We start from the raw sequence: 16,887 nt of genomic DNA on the forward strand, positions 1-16,887 counted from the left end.
GCCCGCCCACGGGAAAACAGGAAGGGGCGCGCGGCGGCGGCGCAGGGAGGAAGCGCAGGAAGCGGCCGGCGGGTGCGGCGCTTATCTCGGGCCGCAGCACGGACCCCTGGCCTCATGCCCCGCGCAGGCCGGCAGGGGACACGGGGGCGGCCGGAGGACAGGGCCGCCTCACCCCCAAGCCACAACGATCACAACTGGGCTGTGGAGGGAGGCGACAAGGCCAGCGAGAAGACTTCACGGAGCCAGGCGGCGCCCCTCCCAGCCGTGAGCAGAGGTCCCCTCACGACACAGCCCAAAGTGACCCAGGGGCCAGCGTCCACCCCAGGATGCCCCACCTGCCCACAACACACACTGCACCCCCCTTCTGACCTCCCCATTTCCCCCAAAACAAAGACTCACTTCCCCCAGCAGGTGCGGGCTCTGCTGGTTCTGGCTGGGGGGGCGGGGCACGATGGTTATTTCTTTGTTTACAAAGCTGGGTCTTTTCCTAGGGAAGGGCAGGATGGGGACTGTCCCTGGGCACCCCCCACGGTCCCGCAGGCTCCTGGCAGGAACAATGGGCTCCAGCACCTGGCACCCCACCACCAGCATTGCTTTGCTTCCTGGAGGGGGGCCTTGTTTGTTTCCGCACCATCCACAGCTGGAGCAGGGGGCCTGCTTGCACACCTGCAGGGCTGGGGGACCCCACACTCAAGCCCACACACAGGGCCTAGTGCCAGCAAGGCCAGCGCACCCTTCACGGCTGGGTGCAGGTGCTTCCTCCTGAGCCTTCCAGTCTGCCACAGCCTCCTCAGCACCCAGCGCCAGACGGAGAGCCCGGCGAACCCACGTCCTGTCCCACAGCCCTGGCTCCACGAACATGGGGCCTGGGCACGGCAGGCACACGTCTCTCCACCACCTCCCCTCTCCACAGGGCTGGGGTAGTGGCCAGTGGGGGAGGTGTGCCAGCGCCCAGGAGAGGACCCCAGGGCAGGGCAAAGGCAGTCTGCAACCCTCAGAAGGGCCAGTGCACTGGGCTGGCATGGACCTCACCCCTGCAACCTGTTGGCAGCCTGGGAAGGGGCAGAGGTGGGAGGTGGGGGTGGGGAACACACAAGTGACAAGTTGGGATTAACTTTTTGGTTTTTCAGATCCAGAGACTAGTTTGCTGGTCGCCAGTGTTCCAAATGTTCTTTCAAAGGCTCCCAGTCTGGGGAGGCCGTCGGACGCAGGCTACCCTTCAAAGCCTGCCTGGCACCCCGCCTTTCGGCGCTGCACGGGGTGGGGGTGGAGGGCCTGGCTCCCTGGCTTCGGGAAGTTGCACAACCCTGGCCAGTGCCCTGCGGCCCCATCTGCCACCCTGACACAGCCCCTCCTTCTGGGCCCCAGCCCCCACCTCCCTGGAAGCAGCAGGGAAGGCACATGTGTGGGAGGGGACACCACGGGGTACAGGCCCCAACCTGACCACATATGTGCCCCAGAAAGTGTTTTATGGAGGGAGAACCAGGCTCTGGCCACATGCCCCAGGCCTCAGCAAGGAGGGCAGAGCAGGCGGGCCTGGCAGACACCGAGAGTCCACAGACATGCAGGGCCCGTCCACCAGCTCACGCTGCCCGCACTCTGCCCTCAGCGGCCCCATGGCCAATGGCTGTCCCCCTGGTTGTCTCTTTCCATCGCTGTGTCGGTGCGGGTCAGTTCCAGCCAGCACACGTTAACTGAGCAGCTTGTGTGCCGTGGTGAACGAGCCACAAAGGGGGCCCCAGTGCTGAGTCTGAAGAAGGAGCGTCTCGGGGTCTGAGTAGGGCACCCCCAGCAGGGCACCCCCATCTCTCTAGTCTCTGCGTCTCTCAGCAGCTTTGTGTAGCTCTGCACCTGCCCCCAGACCTGGACTGGTTGGGACGTCCACACCCTGGACAAGTGAACTTTGTCCCAGAAGCCCACCCTGCCCGCATCCCACCTGAGGAAAGATGCTGTAGTGGGTTGAGTGGTGGCCCCCCCTAAAAAGCTGTATTCACCTCCAGTACCTGTGAGTGGGACCTTATTTGGAAAAAGGATCTTGGCAGATGTAATTAAGGATCTTGAGGTGAGGAGATCATCCTGGGTTACCCAGGAGGTGCTATATCCAGTGGCAAAGATCCTCACAAAGAGGAGAGGAGAAGCCACGTGAAGACAGAAGCAGGGATGGGAGGGAAGGAGCCACAAGCCAAGGAATGCCTGGAGCCACCAGAAGCTGAAGAGGCAAGAATGGATTCTCCCCTTAGAGCCCCTGGAGGGAGCACGGCCCCATGACACCTTGACCTCAGGCCCCCAGTTGGTGGTAATTTGCTGCAGCATTCCTAGGAAACTGCACACATGGTTTCTTAGACATGGGGACAGGGGCCCAGGCCCCCACACACACAGTGCAGGCCCAGCATTGGGGAGTTGGCAGGAGCACGACTGGGCAAGACGTGCAGAACCTTGGCCCAGCGCTGAGGCCACTTGGCATGTCTGAGGCTTCAAAAGAAAGAGCAGAGTGGGCAGTAGGGGCTATGCTGGGAACAACCTGGGAGCGAGACTAGGGGCACGGGGTTCTGCTGGCTCAGTCCACAAGCCTCCAGGCCCTGCCCCCAAGCATTCGCTTTGCCAGGACAGACCTGGTTAGACATCAAGAGGGCCTGCCTGAGAGGGAGACCTGCCAGGCAGGGGGAGGTGGGGGCCTCGACCCATGCACAGACACACACTCCTGCATGTACACACTTACAGGCTTCCCCCCAGCACACACCTGTGTGCGCACACTCACACACACACACACACAGACATGTCACCAGCTGGGCTCCGGTAGGAGCCCCCAGGAGGAATAGTCAGGCCAGGGTGCAAGAGCATCCTGCTCATTAATGTGGTCGTGGTCCAAGACTCAGGCAGAGATTGTACCCCCAACCTCCGAGGCCTCTGCTTCTCCTCCCACCCCCTATTCCCAGGGGCTGTGGTTCGTCTGAACCTTCCTCAGACAGGGGGGATGCAGGGGCTGCCGCGTTGCCCACCCACCTCCCCCTAGCACAGCTTGACCGCTCTCAGCAGCAGAAAGGGAGCACGGTGGGTGGGCAGCAGCCCTGACAGCACAGGAGGCCATGCCCAGGTCCACTAGCAGAGTGCTCTCCCCACCGGCCCGGGAGCTGGGGCCAGTCCACATGCAAGGAGCCAGCTATCCTTGGGAAAACAGGGCCATGGTGGGGGCCTCCACAGAGGGCCTGTCCCCACGCCAAGACCCCGGACTCTTACTGACCTTCTCCAGCCCCCCAACTCAGCTGCCCCATGCCTTATGCCTCAACCAAATTGGGCCTTTTTCCTCCCACCTGGACACTGGGCCACACCCCACGGCTCGAACAGCAGGAACCCAGCGACATGAACTCCATCAAACACTGAGGTCCCAGAAGCTCAGCTCAGCTCCCCATCCTGTGCACAGGGCACATGTGGGGTGTAACCATGCTTGGGGCCTGGGCGTTATCCCAGCTCTTACACTTTCTGGCTGAGTGATTTGGGGCAAGTCTTGTAACCTCCCAGTGCCTCAGTTTCCTCATCTATAAAACAGGGACAGCAGCTCCTGTTGCACAGAATAAAGGTGTTAACACCTGTCCAGCAGGGAACTGGGTCAGGGTCATCTCTTGTGGTTATTTTGTGCCCATGCTGATGGCTCCACCATGGAGGCCTTTCTGCATCTCCTGCTTGCCCCTGTTCCGCCAAGGTGCCCAGAGGCAAGGCTATCTTTGGTGCCTCCTGGGTTAGTTCACCTGTTAGGTGAGCATGATGGCAGGCACTGAGCCCACCATACCTCTGCCTTGGCCAGGCGATCCACTCCCCCACTTCCATAGGCTGTGATGAGGAAAGGGCCACCGGACCCCCAGGCCTGCGCAGCTGTGGGTGGGGGAGTCCAGGGATCAGCCTCTCACCCAGCCAAGCACATGTAGGGTCCCTGGTCCGCCTGTCCCGTCCTGGGGGGAAGAGGGGACGGGACTCAACTCGGCCACCCTCCCAGGGCCGCAGGAAATGGCCTGGCCCGCTTGCAGCCAGGGCCAGCGACTCTGGCTTCCCCTCAGGCCCGTTTCCTTTATCCGGTTGTTTTGCTCCGAATTCACAAAGCTCAGCCTTCCCCCCCCCTCCATTTCCACCCCTTCCCCCATTCGAGTGGAGCAGGACGGATACGCGACGTTTTAGGGCCTCAGGAGCCCCCCGCCCCGCCCCCCAAGCCTGGGCCCGTGGACTGAGCCGGAGTGCCGTCCAGCGTCCCGAGCCGCCCCCTGCTGCCCGAGGCTGGCAGCGCCGCCCCCCCCAGGCTCCCCCAGCTCCCGCTCCCCACCGAGGCGCAGCCCCCGGGGAGGCCGGCCCCACAGCAGGCAGACGAAAGAAAGGGAGCCGGGCCGCAGCACCAGCTCAGTTTATTGAGGCTTCGCTTGGTGCGTGGAGGGCGGGCCGCCTCTCGGAGCGGCCGCAGCCAGGTGGGGCTCGCATCTCCAAATCCTGGGTCCGCGACGGGGGAAGGGCTGGGACCAGCGGTCTGCCGAGGCCGCGTAGGAGACGGGGAGCCCGCGGTCGTCAACAAACGAGGCTGGTTCCAGGGCTCCGCGGCCCCGCCAGCTCTTCTCTTCTCCGCCCCGCCCCGCCCCGCGCGGGGCGCGCTAGGAGCCATCCGTGCCCGCGGTGCGCAGCGCGAAGAGCTTCTCCCAGCAGGTGGCGACGGCGTCCAGGGCGCGCAGCAGGAGCCGCCTCCGGCCGCCGCGACGCCGGGCAGGGCGCCTCTCGAGCCGCCGGCTCCGCTGTCGGGACGGGGCGGTCAGCGAGTGCGAACGGTCCCCGCGCCCGCCCCCCGCAGCTCGCGTCCAGCCCCTAGGGAAGGGAGTCGCGGCCGGTCAGTGGGCCCGACGTGAGCCCCCAGACCATTGGGCCGTGGGAGGCGCAGTCGCCATGTGGGAGAAGGAGGACACGGGGTCTGGACCCACACACACTCGGGGACGCACACCTGGTGCAGCGTCCAGCAGTGGCGCCGCATCACCGCCTCAGTGCGCACGGCCACGGTCCACGCCGCTTTCTCCAGCGCCCTGTGGCGGCCCCCGGCCACCGCCCCACGCAGGGTCCGACCCAGGGACGCGATGGACAGTAGGATACTGTGCTCCTGGGGAGGGAAGAGAGGAAATCGGGGCTAGGAGAAGAGTCTTGTGAGGAGGCCCCGAGGGAGGGGCTGGAGGGCCTGGGCGTCTCCTCCATACCTTCTGGGCACCGCATGAGGCTCCCACCCGTCCCTGCCGCCGGGGGACCGCGACTCCCGTCAGGTTTTTCTTAATGAAATGAAGGTGTCTGGACCCTGGCCCGGTCCCTTGGGCCCCTGGCCCAACACGCTTCACGACGGCCTGCAGGTCCTCGAAGATGACCGCACGGTAGTGGCGGAGCACGTCAGGGACGCTGCAAGCGCGGAGCCCAGCCTGGCCTGGCACCATCCCCAGCAGCGCCAGCAGGAACGCCCAGACCGCGGGCTTGGGGGGCACCTGAAAGGGTCACTGGGTCAGGGTGGGGTGCCCAGATGTCCAGCAGCCCCACAGAAATTGGCTCCCTCACCACCATGGGGAATCTCTGAGCTGGTGTAAAATGGAGATGTCACTGTGCCATTCAACAAATGACCCAGAAACAGGTCCAGCAGGACAAATCCCTGCCCACTGTAGGTTTTAGGGAAGGATACACAGTAGGCCTGCAAACCAGACAGCTCAATGCTCCAGGCGGAGATTTGTGGGCTGAGCCCTGAAGGGCTGGGAAGGAGACAGGGTTCCGGAGGCAGGAGCACCCAGTGCTCTGGTCCGCATGGGAGTGAGGGACCAAGTGCCCACAAGACTGGAGGGCATACAGTAGGAAGTCCCTCCAAGTACAGCCTTGCCCTTAACATGCTTGGACCCATCCCCACATCTCCTAGACACAACCCCCACCAGGGCTGGGCTCTCCTCCGGCTGAGCGCTCCCCACTCCCCAGCACTCTGCTCACCCTGGATGCCCACAGCTGGGCTGCACAGCTGTTGCTCTGCCCTCCTCACAGGAGCCTGGGGCAGAACTGCTCTCTTCTGCAACACCTCCCCACCAATGGCTCTGCTACAACCAGCCCTGAAAGCCATGGAAACCAGGGTCCCCGGGACCCCAAACACAACCAGGACAGGGGTGAGGCTCAGAGCTCAAGGCCACACCCCTTCCGAAGGGGAAGGCTTGGGGAAACCCCCAGAGGCAGAGAGAGAAAGGGGGCCATATTATGCCCACCAGATATTCCACTTACAGGCCTCCTCCCTCCCCTAGAATGGAGGGGCCTGGCTCTCACCAGGAGAAGCCCACCCCACACAGAAGCCCAAACATCGGAGAGAGTGCGGCTTGTCCCCAGGCTCCCAGCCCCCAAGCCCTCCCTCAGGCCCCCAAGCTGGAGTCAGACAGCGACTGGAAAATTAATCATGTGAACCCAGCGAGACGACAGGACTCGACTCTGCTTCCCAACACTGGCCGGGGAGCCTGACCCAGCAGCACCCCAACCAGCACCTGGACCTGGGTGTCCACGGGTCTTCTGCCTGAGGCACCCAGCAGCACTTGCTAGAGGAGCAGACACAATTGCTGTGACCCCTTCTCAAAATCCCTCTAGACACTCTCAGCATGATGGCTAACGGAGTCGCCCCTCTGCCTGCTGCAGGTCAGAGGTCACAGTGAGAACAAGAGCCCTTGGTGCTGGAAGGAGAGATGTCTCAGGTCTCAGCGTCTCAGGTCTCAGTGCAGTAGGCTGGTTGCCCAGGGCGGGGTGGGGGTGGGGGGCCTGAGACAGCCGGTCTGCCCCCCGCCTCAGGGGCCCAAGGCTGAGGCCAGCCTAGCCTGTGAGGACAGGGGGCCCTGGCCAGCACACTCCCTCCCCCTACACTGCCGGGAAGGCCAGGCACAGCACCCAGAGCCAGGCAGCGGTGGTGGGAACACAGGGGGGATTTCCCGGTGGGCACAGCGGGACAAACAGCCTATCGGGCTGTGCACACTCCCAGCCCCTTGGCCCAGGTGAGCCCCCTCCCCAGCCCCCCGAAGCTGCTCACCATGGGCCTCTCAGGGTCAGGCCCTCCCTGACTCCCGCCAGAGGGCCTCACACATGATCCTCAAGTCCTCAGGTGGTGAGTGCGGCGGCCACTCCAGGTCCTGCTCCAAGCCCAGCCAACAAGGCCAGCCAAGGGGCTTCCCTGGACAGGCTGTGGCGGGCTGCAACAGTGCAGGCTGGCGGGCGGATGGCGCGGAGGGCGGACAAGGCTTTTGAAGTTAGCTCCTCCGAGAAAGGAGGGAGGGAGCAGGAGGGAGGCCCCATGATCCCAGCCCTGCCCCCCCTCTCTCCCCACTCCCTATCCAATCGCTTCTTCAATTAACCTGGCCCTGGAGCCAGCAGCCTCAGGGCTCTCTTCCTATCCAGTGGGTCTGGAATTAAGCCATCGGCCCCAGGGAGATCTGCTCCATCCAGGAGGGGGTGGGGTGCCCAGTGGGCAGAGAGCAGTGCAGGGCCCAACTGGTGGGGAAGGGGAGCCAGGCAAGGCAGGGGGCCTGTCTGCACCCCTCTACCAGGGCCATCCTCAGTGATCAGCAGGTGCTGCCTCTCCCAGGAACCTGGTGACCACCACCCACCCCCGCCGCCAGACCCAGCACCCTGACGTCTGGGGGTCCCGCCCCAGCAGATCCCAGAAGAGGGACTTCCCGGGCCTCCCCTGGCCCAGCACTCAGCGGAGAGGTGCCTCCTGCTTCGTGCCCCTCCTGGGCTGAGGAGATCTTTCACTGGGGGAAGTCAGGGCCGCTCGCCCAAAGAGGCTCTCAGGGAACTGGGTCAAATCCCCCCCACTCCGGCAGTCTCCCCAAGAGCAGCACCTCAGAACAAGGACAGCCTCCGGAACCCAACGTGCCTTAAGCTGGATGTGAAAAAATGTCTGTTGATTAAAAAAAAGCTAGGTTTTCCCCAGGGAGAAAAGTAGTTTAACCACCTAAAAGCATTTGCGAAAACAACCCCCACACAATTGAGAAGGAAGACATTCAGACGTGGATAATCCAGACACTCGGGAACTTTTCAAGGGGCCGGCAGGAGGGCTCGCCTGACACCAGGTCAGAGGAAGCACCCAGGAGAAGTCATGCCCCACTCAGGGCACAGAACCAGGTCACTGCCCCTTCCTGGATCTCGGTTTCCAGATCTGCACAGGGAACAGGCTAGCTTTCAAGCTCCTAAAAGCTGCAGGACTCGCTCTTCGGTGTAAGAGGCAGGATCCCCAGCCTCCTCCAAAAGAGATCAAGGGAAACTCCTCCGTGCCTCTCGCACAGCTCCTCAGGACCGGCCCACGTCAGGATGAAGAGAGGAAGGATTTCCAGCCTCACAGACTGTGAGTGGGCCCCAGCACCAGCAGTTCCTGACCCAACCTGGGATGGTCCGTCCCCTGCCCAGGGCCGGCAGGGCCTGTGCTCTCCAGGCAAAGACACCCACGCCCCAGCCGCTGACATCAAGGTGAACGCTCCCAGCCTCGGCCGCCATGGGAGGGCAGAGCCGTGGCTCCGTGACTGACCCCCACCACAGGTGCCCCTCATCAGCTAGGCACCAAGGGGCCCCTCTGGGATCTTCTCTTATAAAAGTGTGTGGTAACAGCTGCCAGCTACTCTTCTTGTCACCAGCCGTGACAATCAGCATCTCTTCTCTGGCCCACGGCCTCTGGACCACCCATGACCTCTGGCCAGGTGTCTCCAGCCATGGCCCAGATGTCCCCTTCCAAGAGAACCGCTGGTTTCCAATTGAACACACACACAGGGATCCAAAAGAAGTCCTTTATCCTCACACGGCAGAGAGGGTGAAACATGCTAAGTCTCCCAGAGAATGCATTTTTCAATCTAGAGATGAGGACAGTTACAAGTGCTTTAGGATAAAATTGCTGATTATAAACTAGCAAAAATAAATTCACCTGCAAATGTGAGAAAACTCACTGGTGAGATCTTCCTTCAACACAAGGCCACGGGGCCTCCAGCCATCCTTCAGCAACACATCTGAGGAAGTGTGCGCCTGTCTGTACCCAGACTCGGGGAAGCCACCTGTCCCATGGGCGCTTTCATGCAGCCTGGTGTCCATGAGGCTGCAGACCTCCTGTGTCTGCAGACCTGTGGCACGGGCCCCCAGAGGACAGGGGACAGACGAGTCACCAGGAGAGCCACCCCAGCTGCTCCCACCCAGAATGTGCACTTCCACCACCTTCTCCACAAAATCTCGGTGAGTCACGCAGCTTCCCCTGTGGGGCATGGGCTGTCTACAAGGTCTCCTCACAAACAAGAACCACTGTGAGCCCCAAACAGCGCGCGAGACTAGATTGGGGCGGCGAAGCACACACCGGGGAGGGCCCAGAGAAACAGCAGGTCAGCAACCCTGGCAGGACAGTCGACCTAGAAACCTTTAATTAAAGAGCAGGACGGAGAACTCAGGGCCCCTTCCACTCCCTTCCTCACCCCCACACGTTCCTCCACGTGCCACCCTGAGGCCCCCGCCCCACAGGGACCAGAGAGTCAGAAGGTGTTCTTGATGCGGGCTGCCACCAACACGAGGATCTCCCCGATCTTCCTCTGCCAGTTGGCGATGTCCTTGGACACGGCGCACCACAGCTCCCCGTGCCGCGGCTCGGCATTCTCACAGCGCCGCCTCACCTCCTCCCGCTGCTCCTGGGTGGGACCGCCAGGCACTTTGAGGCAGGGCTCCTCCCAGGCTGCCCCCCAACACACACCCAGAACCACGGCGCCGGCCCAGCCGGCAAAGGGGGCAGGTCCCTGCACCAGGGCAAAGCTGTCTCTCAGGTGTGTTCCTCAAGACAGCCCCTTCTGCTGGGGAGCCAGCCCCACTGCACCCCACTGCACTGACATTCTCTGGAGCACACAGGTGTGAGCAAAGTCAAGGCCCCTGTCTGTGCCTCACACGAGTGCCAAGTCCGCCTTCCCTGAACAAGGAGTTGACCAGATTCCATGGGGCATGGCTTGCACTCCCCATGGGGACCCCAGGACAACCTGGCCACCCCCACCATGAGCACAGCTCTGACAACGCCTGGCTCTCTGAAAGAGTCTGCTGCCCAGGCTCCCCTGGAAACCACACTCGGGCTCAGGTCCACGAGGACAGAACCCACCAATGAAGACATTCCTCAGGGCTGAAACTCCATTCCCACTTCTACTGTGAGCCCAGGCCCCAGTCACCAACCAACTCATGAAGAAATGCTAACAGGCCACTTAAAATGGCCCGAAGGCCTAAATTTCAGGCTGAGAGACTAGAAAGCTGTAACCAGAAAACAGCTGTAGAGGCAGAAACTGTCAGGAGGGTGCCACTGCGCTCACTCCCTCCCTCCCTTCCTCCCTCCCTCCGGTCCCTCGGCCAATATAGGTGGAGAGGTGGAAGGGTGGCAGACAGCAAGGCCTCACCTCTGTGCCATGCTGCAGCTCAAACTTGTAGAAGAGCGCCCAGGCGTCCCCCAGGTCTGAGTCGATCTTCACCGTGCGGAGGAACCACTCCCTGGCCTTGGTGATCTTTCGCTCACTCCAGAACAGCCTGTCCAGAGCAGAAGGGCAGGGACTGGACTCAGTGGCCACACGACAGTGCTTATGGGGCTGTGGGAAGTGTGCCAGCTCAGCCTCCTCATGCCACAGCTCGCTCCCCTGGGTGGGTGATGACCCATTGCAGCCGGCACGGGGCATTGCTCTGGCAGCATCGGTTTTATCCTGTCCCCAGCGAACCCTTGGGCTCCAATAGGAGGGCCAAAGAATGGGGCCTGGCTACCTGGAAATCACTCCAGATCCTGGAACCATCCTTCAAGTGTCTCATCAAACTGTATCTTAAAAAATTCACACACACAGCAACAACTTCAACCTCCTTTAAATTATTAAATTTAAACTCGTTAGGGCAGGCCCCGTGCCTTAGCGGTTAAGTGCGCGCACTCCGCAGGTGGCGGCCGGGGTTCGGATCCCGGGCGCGCACCGACACACCGCTTCTCCGGCCATGCTGAGGCCGCGTCCCACATACAGCAACTAGAAGGATGTGCAACTATGATGTACAACTATCTACTGGGGCTTTGGGGGGAACATAAATAAATAAAATCTTTAAAAAAAATAAAAAAATAAACTGGTTAAAATACAAAGAGATAAAAGTAAACTGAAGGCTGGCCCGGTGGCACAGTGGTTAAGTGCCTGCACTCTGCTTTGGTGGCCCAGGGTTCGCAGGTTCAGATCCCAGGCGTGGACCTATGCACCACTTATCAAGCCATGCGGTGGTGGCGTCCCACATATAAAACAGACAAAGATGGGCATGGATGTTAGCCCAGCGCCAATCTTCCTTAGCAAAAAGACGAGGATTGGCCACAGATGTTAGCTCAGAGCTAATCTTCCCAACCAAAGAAAAAAAAAAAAGTAAATTTAACAAAAACTTAATTAAGGCTTTGATTAGGTAAAGTTAAGTTTCAGCCTTCTCCTTAACAGACCCCTTCTGGATCATTCTGCTCCATCGGGCAGCCTCCAGCAGGAACCCAAGCCAGCACAAGAAGATGCGCCTCAGGTCAGCATGGAAGACACAGACACTTGGAAACCAGGCACAGGAGCAGGCCTTTGCTGGGAGTCACGAGCGAGGACGATCAGAAACCAAATCAGAGAGCCATGGGAGCCCTCCCCCACACGCCAGTCAAGGTAGGATGGGCAGCGGACAAGGGATGGACAGCAGGGAGGCCGGCATGAGAGCACTCTGACAGCCAGGGACTCCCGCTGGCTTCCACCCTCCACCCAGCTCTGCCTCCCTGTGTTGCCAGAGGCACCAAAGCAGACGAGTGCACCACTAACCCTCCATTCCAGGCAGCTGTTGGGGCTGGTCTCAGTTACAAAACGGAATTATTCCACACTGATAGCTTGATTGCTTTTTAAGCCTTGTGGTATTCCTAATTGCTTGGTGTTAGATAAACTGTGATTTAAAGAGCACAAACCCAGATAGCAGACACACAGAGCACTAGCCTGGGAACAGTAAGGAGTGACTTGTTTACTTTAGCAAAGCCTTTTACAAGGTTTTATGGTCTATCAGAGTGTCACACATAAAAGTCACTCTGGGAGGCGGAAGCACAGTGCAGTGGGGAGGGAGCCCCAGGAGGACCCAAGCTGGGCCTCAGGAGCCTGTGGGAAGCCCCCACGTGCAGTGCCCTCGGCCCTACAGCTGCTGGAGAGGAGGTGCCGGACAGGACTTGAGGAAGCAGGGCCAGTGTCGCCTGGGTGCATCTCGGGTAGGCCAGGCTCTAGCTCAGGCGGCGACAGTACATGGTAACTCCTGGGGCACACACGCCCCCTCCCTCAGGTGAGAGCCCCGAGCAGCAGTCCCAAGAGCCCTCCACCACGACCCACAGTCACCTCCCAGCCGCCTCTGACCACACCCACCCCCGCCCTGCACTCAGGTAGGCATCCTCCTCCTAGAAGGGAGCAGAGATCCTGTGGGGTCAGGATGGCTCCCAAGGCCCTCCATGCTCTAGCCACAACCTTACCCAACCTTCCTAAGGCCCCCGAGGCCCTGCACACCACAGGCCTCCCCAGGGAATCCCCCCTGACCAGCACCCAACACGAGTCATGGTGTAAGGTCACTTGCCGACCTCCTCTCGCCCTGGAGACCACGCACCATAAAGGAGAGGTGGCCTCGGCACATTCATCTCTGCACCCCCAGGCATACTGATTGGCCCTGACCAACGGGCCCTGGACTGTTCCTGGGGGTCACAAAGGTGAAAGCATCTGGTTTCCCACCCTAACGTGAGGAAAACAATTTTCTTGCTTACAGCCCTTTGAGCCAAAGGAGCTTTGCTTATTACTTCAATTCCGTGCGGACCAATGGAAGCAGAGCAAGTTTGTCTCTGTCTCGCAACCCAGGCTACGTGCAGGTATACACTAAAAAGTGGCCTAGACAGAGAGAGCAGTCCCATGAGAAGGAGCCCAGGACAGAGGGAAGGAGGGCCGGGGGCCCAGAGGAGGCCGCCCTCCTGGGAATCTGGGACAGCCCAGGCAATCCGGGCAGCACACACCCACATGGCCTCAGACCAGAACAAAAGCACTTCATCATGGAGCTCCAGGGGCCAAGGACAGGGAAGCCTGCCCTGTCCAGGGGAGGGGGAGCAGCTGGACCCCAGCAAGAGGTCCCATCAGGTCCCCCAAGTCTCCCACGAGGACTTCCCACTCACTTGGCCACAGCCAGGAGCACATGGGGGTCGTGCTCACACTTCTTCAGGGCATCGACACTCTTGGTCTTCCTCTGGGGCCTTGCCTCAAGGAAGATGGCTTCAGACCACAGGACACCTGAAATTCAGACACAAAGACACCACACCTAAGACTCCCACCTCTGCTTTCAGAAACCCACCTGTCCAGACACAGGCTGCCCTGAGACGGGCCTGTGAAGATGCTAACCCGGGGTGTGTGCAGACCACGGCATGGCCTCTCACAGGGCCTGCTTACAGGAGAACCACAGAGGCACACGTGCCCGCCTGCCCCGCTGCCCACAGCAGCCCCGACAGCACAGTCTGGACAACCTTCTGGGAGCAACAGGGTCGGAAGTACCAATCACCTTCAAGCTGTCATTCCCACAAACTCAGTAATTTCATATCTGAGAATTTACAGTAACAAAACAGTCAGAAATACCAGGGAAGATTCATGCAGAAAGACAGTAATCTCGAGTTAATGACAGGTTAACAATTGACCAACAGGTGAGTGGCATATTTCTGGCATATCCACACAGATAATTTTATGAAATGACTAAAACATTTACATTCTTGAAGATTCAATAATGGAAAATTCTAACAAAATTTTCAGCTTTAAAAAAGGCACAAAACTAAACACACAGTATGACTTTAATTTTGTGCAATAATACAAACAAGCTAAAAGTAGTGATTTCTGAGTAGTGGGCGTACAGGTAATTTTTATCCTTTTCACTCCAAATTTGTTTACATGTACTACAGGCGCATTACTTACAGATGTAAGATAAAATAATAAAAATTAAATTTTAGAAGAAAAAGAACTGGCAGCACCTCAGATCACGAAGTCAAACCCCCCATGTTGAGACTGGGAATCTAGTTCAAATGTCTTAGTGACCAAGGACAGCTCACACTTCTGACAGAGACGACCTACACAAACCCCCTCGCTGTCTGTCTGCACCGAGGCCCTCCCTCAGGCAAGGCCGGGCAGCAGCAGCCCTCACCGGAGCTGGGGCACTCCTGCAGCGCCTTCGCCATGAGCGTGTTGGCAATGTTCTTCAGCCCCGCACGGTACTCCAGCCTCACGGACTCCAGCCTGAGGGGAGAGGCCCAGAAGGAGGTCCAGCACCCGTCCACCAACAGCCTGACCACAAGCCCACCTGCAGTTCTGGAAGCACCTAGGAAGCCACAGCGGCTAGAGCGTCTCACTCTGCCAAGCAGAGCTCTCCGCTAGAGAAGCAAGATGGTGCCCACCCCACCATCAGCTGCCACCGCAGCCAAGACCTGGGACCCTGACATCATTCAGGTGCAAGTGAAGATGTGCAGGACAAGGACAGACCACTGGGACAGCGAGCGCCACAACACAAATGGAGCTCGGGGCCTGCCCATCTTTCTGGTGCCTCCTTCAGCATCCCCACTCACACTCCAGCCCTGACACCCTGAGACCTATGCTGCACCTCTGCAGGCAGTTTCCTATGGACAGAATGCCATCTTCACCCAGCAAACTCCTATTCATTCCTCAAGGCCTTGCCCAGATGTCACCTATTCTGTGGCTTCATCCATCCCTGACCCCGCACCACTAGCTCCTGGCTCGCCTGGGCACCCTCTATCACAGCACAGATTAAACTGCATCAGACCATCTACGGGCCCATCTGAGTGTCCGGGCTGAACCCGCCAAGGCAGGAATCGGAATTCCTCACGGCCAGTACCTGCCATCCTTCTCATGGAGACTGAGCTGGAAATGCTGCACACACAACTCGACAAGAGCAACGGAATGAGGACAGCCCACCCAACGGGCGAGCTGGGCTCCCAAGACTCACCACAGGCCAGGGTTCTTTGGGTTCTTCAGGCGAGACTTCTCCAAAATGGCCCGAGCTCGGGTTAGCTGCCCAATCTTCTCCTCCAGCCGGGAAAGCAAAAGCCACAGGGGTGTGGAATGGGGACATTTCTTCAACTGTGGCCAACAGAAACAATTAAGAGAGGGCCTTGGCTGGTGTCTGGGAGGGGCTGTGACAGCTATGCCCGGCTCCTCAAGCCAAGTCAGAGCTGCCTGTGTCCACAGAGACTCACCCACTTCACGTCTGTGTGTGGGGTTTTAGGTGCACGGCGGTGTTGTGTACAAGTGTGTACAGGGTGCGTGTGTGTTTATGTGCACACCTGCGCTGCATACAAGTGTGCACAGCTGCACTGCGTGCAAGTGTGTACAGGGTGCATGTGTGTTTATGTGCACGGCTGTGCTGAGTACAAGCGTGTACAGGGTGCGTGTGTTTGTGTGCACAGCTGCGCTGCGTACAAGCGTGTACAGGGTGCGTGTGTTTATGTGCATGGCTGTGCTGCGCACACATGCATGGAGGGTGCGTGTGTGTTTACGGGCACAACTACGCTGTGTACACATGCACAGAGGGTGTGTACACAGCAGCCTGTACACTAGGTGTGCCGTAACCGGCACCTGGTTGAGTGCAGTGTATATTGCTTTGTAGAAGGAAAAGCATAGGACTGAGTGAGAGGACGAGGGTCCAGCCCCACTGAGTCCACCACTCTACCAGCTGGGGCCTAAGCAAGTTGCTAACCGCTTGCCCTCTGATTCCTGTAAGAGGTGAGGGGCAATGACAGGCCGCCCCAGGGTGTTCCATCTCCAAGGGCCGGGCTTACTCCCTGGTTGTAGGCCTCCCGAGCCTTCTCTGTTAGCTCTTCCTGCTCCTCGATCTGCCCTTTCATCATCCACAGCTTGGGGAAGTCCTCATAGTGCTTCAGGGCCTCCTCACACAGCTCCTGGGCAGCCGCGATGTTCCCCAGCACCCACTCCAGCTTCACAGACTTCATGAACACCTGCGAGGCAGACGTGCCATGAAGCAGCCCCTGCTCCTGCCCACTGTGTGCATGGGACGGTCAACTCTGGCTCGGGCAGCCTCTAGCTCTGGGCCCAGGGCCAGGACGGCACCTCCATGGCACATGCTTCATGCTACAGCTCACCGTAAATACTGTTTATCCTGTGGTATCTTTTGTACTTTTGTAAGCTGTCACAACTTTTGGAACAAGGTGGGGTATAAATACAAGAATACATTTTAAAGTCAAGTCAGAACAGATAAGCCTAGGATATCGTAGCCTTAGTTCGCCCTCCCGCATCTCCCACCGTCCTGACACCGCAGGACCGGGAGGGCTCCCCGTGGCCTGGGCAGCTCTGCTCACCCGGGCGGTGGGTGCGCTGCTCCGCGCCTTGGCCAACAGCCTCCGGGCCCGCTCGTACTCGTTGTTCTCAGATTCCAGTTTCACGGCCGCCAGCCAGATCTCCTCACTGTTAGGGTTGGCCTGGAGGATGAGCACAACAGCATCAAGATGGTCTCAGAACAAGTGACCAGGCCTAGATTATCCTTAATCAAAAGCAGCCAGCCTGGTAGCTGAGCCGGGCCTCCCTCTGCTGCAGGACAGTCTGATCCAAGCCCTTCCCGGGCTAACAGATGACAAAGCCGAGTCCAGCCCAACAATGCTGACCCACCTGAAAACAGGCCAGCCCACATTCCCTGGTACAGACATGAGGCCTCTATGGCCCTCAGGTAACAATGCTGCAGCTGCAGAGCCACTCTCACCAGGGTCCACCCTAAGCTGGAGCGGGTCACTCACATCCCACCCATGTGGACCTGCCACACCCAACTCTGCTGTTCCCCAAGCCTAGTGATGAAGAA

The 16,887-nt window shown here is 59.6% G+C and overlaps 1 protein-coding gene across 4 annotated transcripts in view; it reads right to left on the minus strand.

Annotated features, from left to right (window-relative positions):
- Positions 1-4,374: 4,374 nt before the first annotated feature.
- PRPF6 (pre-mRNA processing factor 6) overlaps positions 4,375-16,887 on the minus strand; it is a 61,161-nt gene continuing 48,648 nt past the window's right edge. Inside the window, exons 15-23 of one of the 4 annotated variants that reach the window (XM_058562227.1) lie at positions 16,394-16,513; positions 15,857-16,033; positions 15,025-15,158; positions 14,209-14,300; positions 13,199-13,313; positions 10,425-10,551; positions 5,220-5,495; positions 4,973-5,125; positions 4,375-4,839 (exon numbers count right to left, since the gene is read on the minus strand). In XM_058562227.1, coding sequence (XP_058418210.1) covers positions 4,549-4,839; positions 4,973-5,125; positions 5,220-5,495; positions 10,425-10,551; positions 13,199-13,313; positions 14,209-14,300; positions 15,025-15,158; positions 15,857-16,033; positions 16,394-16,513 — 1,485 coding nt within the window. In that variant the 3' untranslated portion in view covers positions 4,375-4,548. Of the gene's footprint in view, positions 4,840-4,972; positions 5,126-5,219; positions 5,496-8,787; positions 9,681-10,424; positions 10,552-13,198; positions 13,314-14,208; positions 14,301-15,024; positions 15,159-15,856; positions 16,034-16,393; positions 16,514-16,887 lie in introns of those variants that run through there. The other 3 variants (XM_058562228.1, XR_009222865.1, XM_058562230.1) reach the window with 3 other exon arrangements.

The sequence above is a fragment of the Diceros bicornis genome, chromosome 19 (genome assembly GCF_020826845.1).
Source record: "Diceros bicornis minor isolate mBicDic1 chromosome 19, mDicBic1.mat.cur, whole genome shotgun sequence".
Lineage (NCBI taxonomy): Eukaryota > Metazoa > Chordata > Mammalia > Perissodactyla > Rhinocerotidae > Diceros > Diceros bicornis.